This window comes from Xyrauchen texanus, chromosome 31 (genome assembly GCF_025860055.1).
Source record: "Xyrauchen texanus isolate HMW12.3.18 chromosome 31, RBS_HiC_50CHRs, whole genome shotgun sequence".
Taxonomy (NCBI): domain Eukaryota; kingdom Metazoa; phylum Chordata; class Actinopteri; order Cypriniformes; family Catostomidae; genus Xyrauchen; species Xyrauchen texanus.
In genome coordinates, this window is record NC_068306.1 from 1,725,527 (window position 1) to 1,744,290 (window position 18,764).

At 40.3% G+C, this 18,764-nt stretch overlaps 1 protein-coding gene across 1 annotated transcript in view; it reads left to right on the forward strand.

Moving 5' to 3' along the window:
- Nucleotides 1–17,752, forward strand: part of LOC127625514 (zinc finger protein 160-like) — a 72,942-nt gene extending 55,190 nt beyond the window's left edge. The window contains exons 5-7 of the mRNA XM_052100836.1: nucleotides 3,922–3,966; nucleotides 10,618–11,155; nucleotides 15,077–17,752. Coding sequence (XP_051956796.1) covers nucleotides 3,922–3,966; nucleotides 10,618–11,155; nucleotides 15,077–16,299 — 1,806 coding nt within the window. The 3' untranslated portion in view covers nucleotides 16,300–17,752. The remainder of the gene's footprint in view (nucleotides 1–3,921; nucleotides 3,967–10,617; nucleotides 11,156–15,076) is intronic.
- The last annotated feature ends 1,012 nt before the right edge of the window (nucleotides 17,753–18,764 follow it).

Here is an 18,764-nt window from a genome sequence, read left to right on the forward strand (position 1 = left end):
ATAAATCTGAAATTTATGTTTTAAGAGAAATGCCAATTTTCTCCACGTTTTAACTCACACCAGTGTATAAGAATCTTACTGTTTATTCTGATTCAATCATTCTCCCAAGAGATGCTAAATTTGGGGTACTGAAGGATCAATATTGGATATGCGGCAGCTCTGCCTATGTATGGCTAACCACAATCCTGGTCAGTTTGTTGTTATTTAATGTTTATGTTGTTCATTACACCTGATTCCAAGACTGGGCATATCTTAGAAAAATAGTCACACAAACCCATGGGAAAGATTAGGCCTAGCCGTTATTTATAAAGGCCACATTTGAAAATTTCACCCTAAGTAAAACATTAGAAAGGATTTTTCCTTGGTATGGAACAGTTCATAACGCTTATCTAATTGGCAACATTAGACTTGAATTGGAAACTTTTGCAGATTATGCAACTGAAGGATTTCATTTGATGACTGATGAAATGAAGAACCTCAAGCTTGGTTCTCTCAAAAACAGAGCTGCCCTTGATTATCTCTTAGTTAAAGAAGGACTATGTGCTCTAATTGGAGAAAAGTGCTGTTCATTTATTCCTGACTATACTTATAATATGACGTGATGATGTTCTGCAAAGTATGATTGCCTTTCGAAATTAAATTGACAACCATATCCGATGGATTGGTGAGGATTGCAAAGTAAGATTTTACACTTGTAACACTTACACATATGACAATACATAAATCTTGAAATCTTTTGTGGTCCATTTCAGAGCTTTTGCTGAGCGGAGCTTTAGTCAAGAAGTTATGTAACTTTTATGGTTTATTTGTATTTATTTTGTCATTTTGGAGCTTGACAGTCTCCTTTTAGCAAATATTATGAAAATGTGTGGCAATGATAAAAGGTTGTCTTTTGTAGTCAGCAGAAGAGAGAAAGTTGTACAGTTTTGGAACAGTATGAGGGTAAATGATTCTTTTAAACTTTCATACTTTAAACGTTTTTGTTTCCCAGTGATGTTTGAAGGTGCAGGGCTCAGCGCTAAGGATTTTTCTACTGGACCTGTTGGGCCAGTGCTTCAGATTTTCACTAGCCCCAACACAAAAATGACACACAGCTGTTTTTACCATCGTGGCTTTAAAAAAAATGTGTCCAAAGATAAATATTTATTACATATCTTATGTTTTTAATACAATAGGAGTATAAAAGGGAGCTGGAAAGCAGGATTCACTCAGGTTTTGTGCTCAGGAGCCGAGACACGGTCTCGTCCATTTCAGCGGCTAGTGCAGCATTGTGGCAAGAGGGACAGTACGACATTAACCGAGATGTTCCCCTTCTGTCACTCACTCGATCTTGTGTTGATGTAGTGACACTAGGGGTCCCTATGGGAAAACATCACAATAGCTGAACCATGTTACGTGAACTGCCAATGCAGGTGCAAGCTGCTGCGTGCGTAATAGCAGATGCATCAGACTGCAGGTAACCTCCCCCAATGCCCCAAAACATGTCATGTAGTTCCCCACAACCTTGACGGGGGGAAGTGATGTAACTAGCATGGGATCAGACCATGCCAGCTGCAGCCTTTTCCCTCTATGTTTTCTCTCCACAGAGTATTAGATTCGGCCGGGGCCATCTAACACTATCATACGCATCGGGGAAGTTGTTCTTTTCCTTTCCTATTCTTGCAGGGGGAAAAGACCGAGCGGAGACCACATCCTGCCCAAAAGGGGAGGTCAACATGTGGCAATACGACACATGGTCTCAGCAGCCGCACTTGGAAGAGACGAGGTGGTAGGTCCCGCCACGAGGGGGGGACTCTACAAACACAGCGACCGGGGGCAGAGAGAGCTCTGCCCAAGTGAGATGCTGGTCCACTGACAGGGAGACCGTACCACTGAATATACATCACAGAGGTTACTGGAGTAATCGGCACCTGTGGAGCACCTATCCCAGTACAGGGCATATTAGACACCATAGCGGGGCTGGCTGCGAACTCCACCAAATTCGCGATCCGTAGGGCTAGGGAGGAAGGACATCCAGGTCCACGATTTCGAGAACTCAAATGGGGGTAAAAGTGCACGTTTTCACCTCAGGGGAGGGGAAAGGCGTTATACACCCGGCCAGCTGTTCCGTATTACTGAACTCTACCTGTTCATACCTGAAAGAGCACGGGGCGAAACCGGCTCAACCCGGAGACTGTAAAATTTGCAGATGTCTGCTAGAGGGGTCTGCTGAAGGGGGCCGTGGGAACCTTGGGCACATAGCCCGGTCAGGGTCTCAGGAACACTACTGTGTTGTTGGATCGGACCATCACATGCTTGCCCTGGATCAACGGCAATAGCCTCCGCAGGGTGAGAAGTACAGCCAGCAACTCTAGGCTGTTGATGTGCCAACCCAGTCGCGGTCCTGACCAGGAACCGGCGGCTGCATGCCCATCGCACATGGTGCCCCAGCCTAGTGTGGAGGCATTTGTGTCCAGCACCGACTGCGCACGCTCGCTTGTGAGGCGCGCTATCATTGAGACCGAGTCTAACTCCATGCCGAGAAAAGAGATGCTCTGAACTGGGGAGAGCCTGAGCACCAAATCTCTGTGTGCGCACAGCAACTCTCGAGAGTGTGCTAAAATCAGCCAGTCATCGAGGTAGTTGAGTATGCAGATGCACACTTCCATTAACGGGGCAAGAACTGCCTCTGCGACTTTCGTGAAGACATGAGGGGACAGGGGCAGGCCAAAGGGGAGGACCTTGTACTAATATGCCACAAAAATCTGAGGTGATCGGGGCTCTCAAGATCGACCCCTAGTGTAACTACATCGACACAACGTCGAGTGAGTGACAGAATGGGAACATGAAATCAGACAACCCAAACAAGACCAATACTGACTGATATACAAAGAACAAAAACAGAAATACCTGTGTGGTCCAGAAATGAGATATGTACAGGCATTATCATGTCAAATTAATGCTTACGTTTTGAAACATTACCTAATGAAATGTATATTTACATTTTGGATATTGAGCAGCTCGTGATTTCCAGACACATGTACAACTGGGGTTTAACAAAGTTTATTACGTCTCATTCAGCACTTCATCTCTAAAAGCGAAATAATGTGAGAAAATGTGTTTGTTCTATTACAGTGGGAATAAAACTAGCGCTCTGTCCCTTTACGAGAACACATGCATGTTAAACAGACTACACTTCACAGAGAGAGATGATGATGAGACATTATGCACGGAAAGACGTGGATTTTCAGTCCTATCGAAAGCAACTGTCGATTTCTTGTGTCCAATATGTGGTTTTCTAATTTTCACAAACATGTAAAAAACAAAAAATGTGGGGATTTCACACACTGTGAACACGGAATGTGCGGGGAATCCCACTTCGAAATTCATTAAGTGGGGTTATTCTTTAAATTTTCTACACATTGCTAATAGCTGCTGCTAAAACATTTGGAAAAGAGCGAGGACAGTGCTAGGAGAGTGTGCTCGGTGTCTGCACGACCTTGTGCGTTCACAGGCGCCTCCAGTATATTATGCATTTGCGCATCTTTGCGAGATAAATATACTCGTGCTCGCTCCGTGTAATTTTTGTGTTTTCTCGCTTTGTTTGCTTACACTAATGTTATAAATGCAGCACTGGCCCGATCGGGCAAGTGACCGTTCTAGCAACTGGCCAGAATCTTTCTCACACTGGCCCCGGGGCCATCGGGCAGTCCTTATTTTAGAGCCCTGCTTTATTAGACAAAGATTTCAAATTCTGAAAACATTTAGGACATTTCTATATAAACAGAAGTCAGGAAACTTCAGATTTTCTTGTATAATGCAACAAAATGCATTTTTAAGTTGAACAACAGCAGGACTGATCAATCAGATGTCGGTGTTTCAAACACTCCAGTCCAGCAGGAGGCGGAAATTCACCAGAAGTTGTTTTTTTTAAACCGAAAGAAAATACAAGAAGAAGAAGATCTGAAAGTTTGGACGCTCAGTTCTGTAAGTGTTCAATGTGTTTTACATTATTATTGGCATTTGTATTTATTTTGATATTTATTTTTCTGTGCATGTTGTTTTTGAATCTATTTGGTGTTTTTATGAGCATAAGAGAAGCGTATAACCGCCTGATGTAGCTTGTTTTGTTACTGGTCACATGCACGAGGTGAGAAAATATCAAAACAAAACCGTTAAGAGCCAGAGAAGTCCAGTGTATCTTGACTGATGGCGTAGTGTTGCCAACAAGCTGCGCATGTGCATACAGTGTTGCCAAGGACCGATCACTAATCTGTATTGTTTGCTGCTCCTTTGTTTTAATTTAAACAAAATAATTTTTAGATTTTTATTCTTCTCATGCACTCATCACTGTCTTAAGGCCAGTCACGATAACTACTTTTGTTGGACGATATATTGTCCTTGAGATAAACGCTATTATTGACATTTTAAAGCCATTTATAGCATAATAATGCAAGTACTCCCATTCAGAGAGCAATTCACTTTTAATTATTTTGAATATTCAGACATTGGAATCGAAATGTCAATAAAAACATTAAAGGCTCCTCTCCATCTCCAACTGCAGTTTTTGTTTTTTTAGATGCGCTTTTAGGTTAGTTGAATACATCTCGATAATGATATTTTTGTTCTGAAATAGCATAAAAGTATATATATTTTTTCAATCAGAGGAACCATCATTTCATGTAAACAGCCGTTGTAGCCAAATACAATTAATATTTCAACGGTATTAAATAGAAATCTTTTTTCATGAAGGCATATTTCTCACATAGTTATACTAAATTAACACAAGGGAGAGTAAAATGTAATATTTTTCATTGATTTGCACAATAATACTTATATTTAGAAAAAAATCATACATGGAAGTTTAATAAAAATCTTATTTACCTTCATATATTTTTACTAAAACATTTGTCTTTGAGAATGATTAAGGTGTTCAAAAACTACGTAACTTATTTTTTAGAAACCAGTTGAATCTAGCATCATACTAAATTATTACTGTGGAACCCAGTCAAGTTTATTATTATAATATAATACTGAATTATTATTATATTCAGGGTAAGATTCATTATAAATAAATGTATATATTTCTGCCCTATTTAATTCACCCTAAACTGAGGTTTTAATTTTGACACTGCAAGTGCAGTCCTGTTTATTTCACCTTCACCTGAGATTTTATTATGGGAAAAGTGCAATGTTTGTTTGACAGTTATGAGTTTCACTTCTTGTGAACCGCTGTCAAACTCTCCTTTATTGTTCCATGTTGGTAAATTTGTATAATAACTTTATAGCGGTTACTAATGTTCAGAATTGCTTGAATGCTTGAACCTGCACTACTTCAAAATGGAGGTTAACTACGCTAAAAACACAAGCCCAATGCATGCACACAGATCGCCGGTTCATTCTGAAGTGCACACTGACCATGTTTAATCGGTCTTTAATCGCAGACTTTGGCAGTTAAATATTCACAAATGATTATATCTCCATTTTTTTGTTATTTTGATTAATTATAGAGCCCTGAAGGATTGTGAAGTTAGTCTGCTACTCTGAAGAACGGTTGCTTACTTTGGGACTTAATGGTAATTTAATATTTTAATCAACATTAATAATCACGATTACACTATCAAGTGCAATAATCGACAATTATGATTTTTGCTATAATCGTGCAGCCTTAGTATGAGCGATGTGGATGATGTTTGATTATGAACCCTCTGGCAAGTGTGAGCGTTAATTATATGATGTCCGTTTTAGAATGGACAAATTTTAATTTAAGCCCTGTGATGGTGTGACATTGTTGTGCGATCCATTTGCTAAAGATAATTAATATATGGTGTTTGCTCTCCAAGAAGGACGGTTATACGAGTGATGTGGTTTATGCGTTTCATTATGAACCCTAAGTCAAGGGTGGCGTTAATTGTGTGATATCTGTCAGAAGATGACGATGTTTCTTCTGGCCCTGTGATGGAGCGACATTGTTGTCCGTTCCCTTTGCTGGAGAAAATGTATGTATTGTATAAGCCCTTTGACTAGGGTGATTTATAAACTATGTGGATGGCATTTGATTATGAACCCTCCGACAAGGTTGACCATTACTTGTGCAATATCTTTGCCGGGGGATGAAGGACATAGCATGAAGCTCTGCGATGAGGGCGATGCTGTGCAATACCCTTTTTTGAAAGATATACAATGTGTGATTATGAGCCCTCGATGAGGGAATACGTTGTTATTGGAATACATAGTATGTGGGATATTTTTGCCAAAAGTGAACTACGTAGTATAATCTAGACACAAGAAAAGTGTTGGAGAGTCTGATGTTAAGCTGGCCTACTGTTTGAAAATTTTTGACCGACCAATTTCTTGGGTACAAACACTGAATCGTTACCATAGACGAAGTACCAGTAAGGAAACGTGCATATAAGGTCTTTCTTGAAAAACAGCAATTAATTGAAATACAAACACAGGAACTACTGGACAAAGGAATCATACAACCATCTATTTCCCCTTAAGATTAACCAGTGGTGGTAGTTCAAAAGAAGGATGGAGGATCCAGATTTTGTATTGATTACCGTGGACTGAATGTCAAGACACATCTAGATGCCTACCCCATGTCTCAGATACAGGATATCCTGGAGTCACTACACGGAGCCACAGAATTCAGTACTCTTGACTTAAAAAGTGGCTACTGGCAATTGGAGCTGGAGTCTGACAACATTCAGAAGACCGCTTATGTAAAGTTCTTTTCAAAAGGACTTTGCTATCTCTTTTCAAAGGTTGATGGAACATGTACTCAGAAAAGTAAGAGGGAAGTGTTGCATGGTATACATTGATGACATTGATGTGTATTCCAAAACCATGTCAGAACATCTCCAAGTTTTTACATTGCTTCATAAAGCTGGACTCACCTTTAACATCGAGAAATGTAACTTCAGCCAGAGATCACTTACATTCCTGGGTCATATAGTTTCAGGCGAAGGCATAAAAACAGATCCATCTAAAGTTTCTGCAATCAAGTCATTCTCCAAACCTCAATCCCTTAAGGATGTTCAAAGTTTCTTAAGATTAGCAGGCTGGTATCACTGTTTCATTCCCCACTTTTCAGGGAAAGCTGCTCCACTACATGCGTTGAAGCAGATAAGTGCTACATGGATCTGGACAGAACAATCTCAACATTCTTAACATTTCACACAATGAAGCAGTATCTGATACGAGCAACTGTCTTAATTACAGCTGATTTTAGCAAACATTTCAGTGTGCAGACCGATGCAAGTGATTTTGGTTTGAGGCTGTTCTTATACAGGAGATAGCAGGTGAAGAGCATGTGGTTGCTTATGCATCCCGGTTGCTCAGAGGAGCAGAGAAGTCAAATGCTGTATCTGAGAAAGAGTGCTTGGCCATTGTCTGGGCCATAAAGAAATGGTGACCATACCTTGAAGGTCGATCTTTCATAGGGGTGACTGACCATGCCTCCTTGACATGGCTTTTCAACACCTAAAGCATCCTCTTGTCTCATTCACTGGACAATACGTTTACAAGGGTTCTATTTCAATGTAAGGTACAGGAAAGGACAATACAAAATTGTACAAAATGTATTATCCAGAACTCAGTCACAATGCTCTGCCTGATACTATTTTCATTGTAAAAGCTTCCAAGACCATTGCACCACTAGTCAACATGCCGGTAGACCTCAGTCTAATTTCATAGAAGTTCAGGAGTTCTTTTGCAAAGACAAAGTCAGACATCGTCTGACATTTCACGAGTTTGATACATTGTGGATAATGGTTTCTTGTTTCACAGTGTGTCTGATGGTCAAAGTACACAAACTCCAGTTGGTCATTCCATGTATTCATCGGGATGCATTTCTGCAGTATGCCCATGACAACCCACTCAGCGGTCACCTGGGAAAACTAAAAAATATTTTTCGACTCCTAGAGACAGTGTACTGGCCTATCCTGAGACCATAAGTGTGGAAATACTGTAAAGAGTGTCACGTCTGTCAAAAGTACAAACCCTCACTAATGAAATTATCTGGCCATTTGCTGTGTACTCCTGTTGCCAAATCTGGAGATATGATAGATGTTGACCTCATGGGACCTTGTAGTGCTGAACCACCTTGAAGTGCTGAACAAAATTAACATCATCTGGTTACTGTGTATTACTGTTCCAAGTGGGTGGAATTGTTTCCGTTAAGGAAAGCCAAAGCATCCCAGGTATCCAGGATTCTCATAGAAGAGATCTTCACCAGATGAGGAACCCCGGCATATCTCGTATTGGATCAAAGGCCATAATTTACTTCTCACCTTATCAACTTGATATGCAAACAGTGGGGAGTTATCCAAAAGTTGACTACAGCCTACCATCCTTCGACAAATCTGACCGAACAAATGAATCGTAACTTAAAACCATGATCGCATCTTTGGTATTAGAGCAACACCGGCATTGAGACAAATTCAGATTTCAGATTCGCTATTAATACTGCTTGGCATGAAAGTACAGGATTAACACCTGTCCACTCACCCCCCATCCAGAGCAGATGATGGGTTTATGGCCAAACTTTCTGCTAAATATAAAGTCCCCGCAAAGGTTGTTAAATGGTTGGGTCCAGTTAATTCTTTTGTGACTGATCCAGACACCATCACTTTGAGACAAGGGCTTGGATGGTGGTGGTGCCTTTTCCGCTGGAAAGATGTTTCCAAACAGTTCAGTGATTGGTGCTCTATTTGCAGGAGGACAGTCGCTGCTGCTGGATGCCACCTCTGATTGCTCCTCTGTCTCTCCGGAGGCCTGGGCCTATCAAAGTCAAACACAATTGCAATATGATGTCAGATATTATTACACTGAATTATCCAAATATGGAAATCAAGAAAAAAAATACATAAATAAAACTACCTAAAAAAGACAAATAAATAAATTCTGTTTAGATTGAAACTATTTATCAAATACCTGTGGTGGACAGTCTTCCAGAATACTGTCAATCACACTCATGAAGATCATGCCACAGGTTTCTCTCTTGGAAGTCAGATGCAATGGGAGTTTTGACATCTTTCACAACTATTGAATCTGAGTCATTGTGCCTCATGGATGCCAAGATTGTGTGTTTCAGTGGCATTATCATTGAAACTGTTGGCAGCTGGTCAGTGCTCATGATAGTTGTCACTGTTTTGAGTGGTTTGAGAGCCTGAACCACATCCTCAGCTACTTTCACATCATCATCGGACAAAGTAACAATGTCCTTTGTGTTCCTCTTAACACTCCTATCAGTAAGTGCAGAGAAAACAGCAGCCTGCTATTCTAGGTAGCGTTCAAGCATGTCGTGGCTTGAGTTCCACCTGGTCAGTACATCTTGCATTAGCTTATGTGAAGAAAGCTGGAGCATTTCTTGTTTTGTCTTCAACACTGCTGCAGCTGTAGTGCTTCGATGGAAAAAAGTGACCTTTTCTCACTCTGCCTAAAAGCCGGGACATTTGGTTAACACTCATTCCCTTCTGTGAAGCCAGATTTAGAGTAAGCGCTAAGCATCGAATTTGGGGTGAAAATCCGGCAGCTTCAACCGCTTTCACAATGTTCTTGGCATTGTCCATTGTCACAGGGATACTGGCGTTTGGTCTGCCAATTCTCCATTCCGCTATAATTTTTTGTAGGATCTCTGACAAATGTTCACTAGTGGGACTTTCGTAGACAGCGCGAGTTTAGAGAACAGGGTTTGAAATTACCCAATTATCCGTAATATAGTGCAGGGTAATGGTCATGTTGCATGGGACGTCCACCCATCTGTAGTGTAGTCAATGCAATGAATTTGGCATTATCCAACTCCTCCTGTAGTTTAAACATCACTTCATCATAAAGTTTAGGCAACACCTTTGGGTGGAATGCGGTCAGCCATTGAATAGGGGCACATATTAAGAACCATGAAAGCGCTGATTGCAGTGGTAAGATTTTGAGCACAGTCGGAGTTGGCTGGTAACTTAATTTGTAAGGCATTAGGAAGAGTAACCTGCTGATGTTGAGATTTCTTCCGTGTACTGCTTAGATCAATGTCGGGATGATGTCTTCTGATATGCGTGAGCATATTTGATGTGTTGCCTGTCACCTGAGGAAGTTTTTTGAAACAGTTACGGCAAATTGTATGTGTTCTGTCTACGACACAATTGCCATCCCTGTACTCCACTGGATAACCAAATTATATCCCATACTACTGAGCTGTATATGCCTGGAGGGTCTGCGATTTCAGGGTTATTAGCCATCTTGAGATAATTGAATAGTTAAACTTTGCAGGCGTGGACACGTCTGGGAAAGTGGTCACATGACACATAGTTGGAAGATGCAAAACCAAGTGTAAAATCATACTTGCCTTAACTTACTAACTAAATAGAATACTAATTTCATGATTTACCTATAATGTTTACTGTGAAACTAGAAAATGAATTTTATTGTAGTGTGTGTAAAGAGCTCAAGGTGTTGCATCTGTATCAGATGTCAGGCTGCTGGAGTTAGAGAGGGGCATGTAACAACGACATGGGATCATGGATATTTGTATCGCGATTTCGGTAGCGGTTTGCATATCGTTACAGCCCTAGTAATCATATAATAATATTTTTAATTTTGAATGTCAGTCCAATATAATGATGATGTTTTTGTGTTCAGATGTTCATCATGAGAGAGCAGGTGGATGTGATTCATGCTGGAGAACAGCAGATGCTGCAGACAGCAGTGAAGACTGAAGTGAAGCAGGAGATAAAAGAAGAAAACACAGCAGAGGAACAACAGACTGATGAAGATGATGAAGAACGGCAGATGCTGCAGACACCAGTGAAGATTGAAGTGAAGCAGGAGATAAAAGAAGAAAACACAGCAGAGAAACAACAGAGTGGTGAGGATGAACAGGTACAGCAGATATTGCAGACATCAGTGAAGATGTGTTCAGTGAAGCTGCTGGACTGCAGGAACCTGATGAAGATGAGAGGAGAAACCACAGCAGAGGAACAACAGAGTGATGAAGATGATGATGAAACCACAGCAGAGGAACAACAGAGTGATGAAGATTATGATGATGATGATGGTGATGAACAGAAGATGCTGCAGACACCAGTGAAGATTGAAGTGAAGCAGGAGATAAAAGTAGAAAACACAACAGAAGAACAAAAGAGTGATGAAGATGATGATGATGATTTTATTCCTGCAGGTATGTTTCTTTCTTTAATATCGTGTTACATTTTTATGACAATCCTCTGTTATGTCTGAGTTTGATACAAGAAAGACAGTTTTCTCACTCACAGGTCAAACTAAAAAGATATGCATATATACATATACACGTACACATACAGTGCAGCTGGAAAGTATTCTCAGCGCTTCACTTTTTCCACATTTTGTTATGTTAGAGCCTTATCCCAAAATGGATTAAATTAATTATTTCCTCAAAATTTTACAAACAATACCCCATAATGACAATGTGAAAAGTTTGTTTGAAATCTTGCCATACAGCTGAAGTTTCACTTACTCTGGAGCTCTGGAGTTGACTTTGGTGTGACAATCTCTCTTTCCTAAAGAAACATTGGTAAAGTAAGCCAATCTGAACTAATCAGCTCTGACACCTTGAGGCCTCTGGAAGCGTGATCCGCTGGATTTTGATCAGTGTCTATATAATGCCACTGTGCAGTGTCAGTTGCTTCTCTGATCCTTTGGACTCGATTTGCCACAAAAACATGAAACCTCCAGGCCTCATTGTTAATGTAGCCCAAGACTACCTGCGAATCTATCCAAAAATACGCATGGTCAGTTTTGAGCTCCAGCTCCTCCTTTAACATTCTACTGACAGCTGAGGAGATCACTGCAGCCATTAACTCAAGCCTAGATATGGTCACAACCTTTGTGGTGTGTTGTGGCAAAAAACAATTATTAAACAAATATGCATCAAGATAAGAGACATCAGGGTCCAAATTATATTTTAAAAGATAGTTTATTCTTTTAAAAGAGGTTTGTTCACAAAAGTATCGCGACAGCTACCTCGCAATAGGAACAAGACCCTAACTCACACAGAAAACACATGGCCTATTTATACCCCCGTCCTCAAAGTCCCTTCTTCCGTAATTTTCCACTGATCCCACTAAAACCGGATTTTAACTGGTCTTAGAAATACCAATGGCCCTTCTAAGCCCCCCCGGGTTTTACGATGCTTACATCTGTGAGGTCATAAAAGGCCATATAAACACTATCTCGTCCTGAAGACAGTGGTCCGTGAAACTTCAACAAAAGTCTTTCCCGCACTCATATTGGGGAGTTCAAAAGGCCTTTTCCTTGACCATCTGTTTTACTGTGTGTGTGTGTCTCCTGTTTCTGCCAGGTGAAAGAAAATAAAATACTATAGAGAAACATGATTGAATTGAAAGAAAATCCACATAATGTCTTAGAGTAAAATATAAATTTTCCACAACAGGTGCAACCCTTGTGTCGCCAATGAGGAAGGAGCAGTGCTCGTACATCCAAGCATTCAGTGAAGACAAAGTGCACTGCTCCTTCCTCATTGGCGACACAAGGGTTGCACCTGTTGTGGAAAATTTATATTTTACTCTAGTTCTTCACTGAACGCTTGGATGTACGAGCACTGACCATACCCATAGCTACTCGCATCTGAAAAGTGATGGAGTTCAATTCTCTGAAAATTCCATAGGTTTTCAGGAGCAAAACATCTTGGAATCTGAAGATTTTACAGAGTCTTTAGATCATTCAGTCAACTCGTCCATCATGGCATTAACTCTTCAGACAGTGGTTCATTTATTCAATGCCCTGTTTACATTTATGCATTTGGCAGACGCTTTTATCCAAAGCTACTTACAGTGCACTTATTACAGGGACAATCCCCCCAGAGCAACATGGAGTTAAGTGCCTTGCTCAAGGGCCCACCAGTGGCATCTTGGTGGTGCTGGGGCTTGAACCCCCGACCTTCTGGTCAGTAATCCTGAGCCTCAACCACTGAGCCACCACTGCCCCCACATCTCCTGTAGTACTTTCTTTCCTGGTAGGAGGAAGGGAGCCAGAAAGCCTAGTGGGGCAAACACAGACGCCACAGTTGAGAGGTTTCCTCGGCATGTTGCTGGTTTCTCACCCAGGGCAACTTTAAAGGAAAAGGTGTCACTATTCACACTCCACTTAACTCCCAATACAGTCTGGACTGGGAGTTCATCAAAACTGAGGTCCACATCCTGAACTCCACTGGCTCGTTCACTGACAGGAATTGACTCCAAGAATTTTCTGCTGTTGGAGAAGAACTTGCGGAGGTGCAATCTACACTTTGCACACACATTACGTGATTCTCTCATTAGTTTGATAGCTGTGTCCACAGTTTTTATACTAATGAGGCCATCATCGACATAGAAATTTATTTTGATGAAGCTGGCTGCTGCAGGATACTCCCTTTCCTTTTGGCATGCAAGATACTTCATTCCATAACTTGCGCAGCCAGGAGAGGATGCTGCTTCGAAAAGATGGACTTTCATGCAATACTCCTTTGGCTCTGAATTTGTATTGCCATTTTCCCAACACAGGAACCGAAAGTAATCTGTCTTCCTGGCTTACATGGAACCTGTGGAACATCCTTTCTACATCACAGATAACTGTGATTGGATGTTTGTGAAACCTGCAGAATTCTCCTGACAGCCCATTAGTGAGATCAGGTCCAGCTAGCAAGTGATCGTTCAGAGCAGTGCCATCATACTTGGCAGAGCAGTAAAACACAACTCTAATTTCCTCTGGCTTTCTAGGGTGATGCACCCCTTTGTGAGGAATATACCACACATTTCCCGCCTTGGGTTGGTGTTCAGCTCTTAACGCATCACCATCCTTGAAGACACTTTCCATAAATTTAACATAGTCATCTTTGAATTTGGGGTTTTTCTAAAATTTTCCTTTCAGGTGCTTCAGCCATACTAGAGCCAGCCGCTTATTTTCTGGCAGTTGTGGACGTGTCTTAAATGGGAGGGGCATCTCCATGTGCACCTCTAAATTCTGGTGTATTCTTTCATTCTGTAGCTTCTGTTGACTTTGCAACCCATGGTGAACTGACAGCAATGCTCCAACCAAGGTCTGTCCTGATGGCATACGGCTCTTCATCACCACCTGTGATGACTTGTGGTGACAATGCTCTTGAATAGTCGTAACCTATAAGGAGTCCAACCTTACAATCCCATCAGCTTTGGTATTTCCTGTGATATTTTATTCAGATGATTCCACTTTCTGATGGTTTCAGGTTTTTGAATGTGGGAATGTTCAAATGGGATGAAATCTTGCAAGTTGGCAAGATTTATTTATATTTTTAAATCTCCATAAAGATGTAGAAGTAGCACAGTCAAACCTTCTGTTGACTGCAGAGCCGCACTCTTCTGCTTGAAGACAGAAGCCTTTTGAAGGGATACTTGCAAAGCGGTAGTCCTATGCTGGTAAACGTCGCCCTCTCTTGGTCGGGTCACAGTAGTTTCCTAAGCGGTGTCAGGAGCCTACACTCCCGAACTCTGCGAATCGGCAAGCCTCTTCTCCGACATCTGATCTGTCCACAAGATGCCCCTGCGATTGTGTGCTGAAATGCAAGTCTGAACTTGCTCACTCACCAGACATATGACAAATCCAATGAGATCACAGATAACACATCACATTGTTCTTGTAAAGACATATAAAACAACATATGCACAATAAAAAACAAACACTAAAGTAAATTACCTTTTGCGCCTCTTAGACCATATTGTGCATGTCACAAGTAATTTTTCCAACAGTTTTTACAGACTGATTGTTTCACTTTTAATTGACTATATCACAATTCCAGTGGGTTAGAAGTTTATTGATTGATTGATAACTTTGTTGTTCCCCCTAGGGGGAATTTCAGACGTTACAGCAGCAGCAACACAACTCATATCTTAAAATATATATATCATTTATAATCTATTAATATAATAAATAAAAACAACTAGAGCAAAACAAAACAACAGACAATAAACAATATTGCACCAACTCAAGCACTACATCATAATAATATTACACCAGTAACAAATCATGTATAATATTGATTGTACAATCCTTTTGTTAATTTTTTTTCCATTTATTGTGTTCATTGCAGAGCTGATGGACGTGAGAGAGGAATGTGAAGAACTGAATGAAGTGGAGGATGAACAGCATGATTTTATATCTGGAGAAAAATCTTTGAGTGGCTCAAACACTGAAAATAATTTCTCACCAAAAAATCCTCAAAGAGCAGCCAAGAAATCTTTCACCTGCTCTCAGTGTGGAAAGAGTTTCACACGTAAAATGCATCTTAATATTCACATGAGAGTTCATACTGGAGAGAGACCTTACACGTGCCATCAGTGTGGAAAGAGTTTTGCAGCTGCAACCAATCTCAAGAGTCATCTCTTTTGTCACTTTGGGGAAAAGTCATTTGGATGTGATAAGTGTGGTAAAACATTTGTTCTGGCAAAGTACCTAAAACAACATCTGAAAACTCACACAAATGAGAAGCCTTACAAGTGTTCATTTTGTGGAAAGAGTTTTGTATGCGTGTCCTATTTTAAAGAGCACCAGAAAATACATACTGGTGTGGGGGATCATATGTGCTTTGAATGTGGAAAGATCTTTATTACAGCCAGCAACTTGAAACTGCACCAAAGAATTCATACTAGAGAGAAACCATACAAGTGCTCACAATGTGGAAAGAGTTTCACTTGGTCACAAGACCTGAAAACACATGAGAGAATTCATACTGGAGAGAAACCATACAAGTGCTCACAATGTGGAAAGAGTTTCACTTGGTCACAAGACCTGAAAACACACGAGAGAATCCATAGTGGAGAGAAACCATTCAAGTGCTCACACTGTGGAAAGACTTACACTTTGTTACAAAACCTAAAAACACACGAGAGAATTCATACTGTAAAGAAACCATACAAGTGCTCACACTGTGGAAAGAGTTTCATTCAGTCAGAACACCTGAAAACACATGAGAGAATTCATACTGGAGAGAAACCATACAAGTGCTCACACTGTGGAAAGAGTTTCACTCAGTCACAAAACCTGAAAAAACATGAGAGAATTCATACTGGAAAGAAACCTTACGAGTGCTCACACTGTGGAAAGAGTTTCACTCAGTCAGAACACCTGAAAACACATGAAAGAATTCATACTGGAGAGAAACCATACAAGTGCTCACACTGTGAAAAGAGTTTCTCTCTTTCACATCACCTTAAAACACATGAGAGAATTCATACTGGAGAGAAACCATACCACTGTTCTTCATATAATTTCTTCATCTCGTGTAAAAACAATTGCCCAACAAGTCACAGTTAGTGGTCGATCGATATGGATTTTTCAATGGGACTACCATTTGTTATATCAGAAGAAATGGAGATTCATCAGACCAGATGGTTTTTCCTGTCTTTAACTGTCCAGTTTTGATGATTCTGTGTCCACTGCAGTCTCTGCTTTCTGTTCTTGTCTGACAGAAGTGGAACCTGACGTGGTTTCTGGAGTGGTGGTGGTGTAGTGGGCTAAATCACATAACTGTTAATCAGAAGGTTGCTGGTTCGATCCCCACAGTCACCACCATTGTGTCCTTGAGTAAGGCACTTAACTCCAGGATGCTCCGGGGGATTGTCCCTGTAATAAGTGCTCTGTAATTTGCTTTGGATAAAAGAGCAAATGCGTAAATGTAAATGTTTCCATCCACAGAACTGCCGCTCATATGGAATATTTTTATTTATTCATTCAATTGATCCATTTTGATCATTGAATTGACATGTATACAATATGCATTGATCTAAAAATGACAATGTGTAATCAATGTACTATGAATAACTGCATTATGAATGTTATTCAATATGTTAGATATTTAATCATTCAGTTATTGATTTAATTATCATTTAATCAAAGTGCAAATCAACAGAAAAATGTAGCTTAACTTGTCTAGGGAGAATTACAGCCTTTCTGTGAATGACCCAGAACAAATGTGTGTATTGATACTAAAGGAATAATCAAATGTTTTAATTAAAACAAAGTTAGGCACTGTCTGGTACCTGTCTGAAAGAGTCAGAGGACACATGTGCGTTAATTAGTGCTAGAAACGAGATGAAACAAATGTATGTGGGTGTGCACACATTTCCCATCTTACAGGAATGTGTGCAACTAATGACTGTAATAAGGGAAATCATTTCATATACTAATCAAATTCATGCAGAAAGTAATGACTGTTAGTTAATATAAAACATGTAACCATATGAAGTGATTACAGTGTGTTTTATGCATTTAAAATGAAATATGCTTTTGCCATCATTGAAGCAAGTTGGGTCAGGATGACCAGCTGGAAGGGAGATGGTGATGATGACACTAGGGGGCATGAGATGATTTTATTGGATGAAGAGGCCATCACTCAAAGAGAGGGGGTGGAACAGAAGCTGTATAAAGGATGCATGATTCTGAAGTGTAATTTCAGATGCTAGATGATCAGATGGCATCTCGGCTTTGTTCAATAAAGTCTCATCTTTGACATCTGGAACCCTGGAGAGTTTTCTTACTGAGAGGAAAAGGATCTTCAGTATTCCACGACACTCACTGGATGTTGCATCTTTAGCAGCACTTGCCTCTGTGATCATAAATAGATCTACAAATGTCTCAGATAGTGTAAAATGTGAAAGCATTTTAATGAAAATTAGATTCATAATAATTTTTGGGGATTATTTCTATATTTGTCTTGCCATCTGTGTGTTTACTGTCTGTCGTCACTATTAAAGGTCATTCTTCATAATGTGTTTTTGATTTGTTTTGACTTTGATACATGATACTACACTGTGATATTAGTCACATGAAAAAGCTTTTTCCACTTACTGAAACATTTATTGCAATCATCATTATAATTATCCATCCAATTATAATGAATGTAACATTAGCCCTTGTGAACTTTATCTGAATTGACTCAGTTTGTGGGTTTAGTTGACACAAGTAATGACTGCTGAAATGTCAAATATTTATGCTTTTTTTTTTTTTTATAATTAACGTTTTCTGAATAAATGTGTAATTATTCAAATGTTTGAAAAAGAATTAGAATCAGAATGAGCTTTCTTGCCAAGTGTTCTCATGTACACAAGGATTTTTTTTGGTGATCGAAGAAACAAGTGCACACAGAATATTACAGTGAGAGGCAGTTTTCCCAGTCTCACAAGCTGCTGCCTCTCTAACAGAAAGTTGTTGATCCACCGACAGATTGGTGTGGGCATGGAGAGCTGCATCATTTTGGTTGAGAGAAGATCAGGCACGATGGTATTGAAGGCTGAACTGAAGTCCACAAATAGGATCCTTGCATAAGTTCCAGTTCTGTCGAGGTGTTGCAGAATATAATGCAGTCCCATGCTGACGGCATCATCCACAGACCTGTTTGCTTATTAAGCAAACTGAAGGGGGTCTAAGAGGGGTCCAGTTATGTCCTTCAGATAGGCCAAAACCAGTCTCTCAAATGACTCCATGACCACAGAAGTGAGAGCAATATCTAGATCAGGCATATTTCTCAGTGCTCAGGATATATACAGATGGTTCCAAGAATCCAAACTCTGGTCACACACAGCCATATACACTATGCATTGCTCATACAGGAAACAGAAATTATTACTTCACCTTCTGTCACTCACTCAAAGTTGTGTCCATGTAATGACACTAGGGGTAGCTTTTGGGAGCCCCAAGCACAAAAGGATTGCCGCCTTTTGAAATTTGCATGGGATGACCGATGAGATTGCCGCCCTTGTTGAGAGCATGTCAATGGGTCT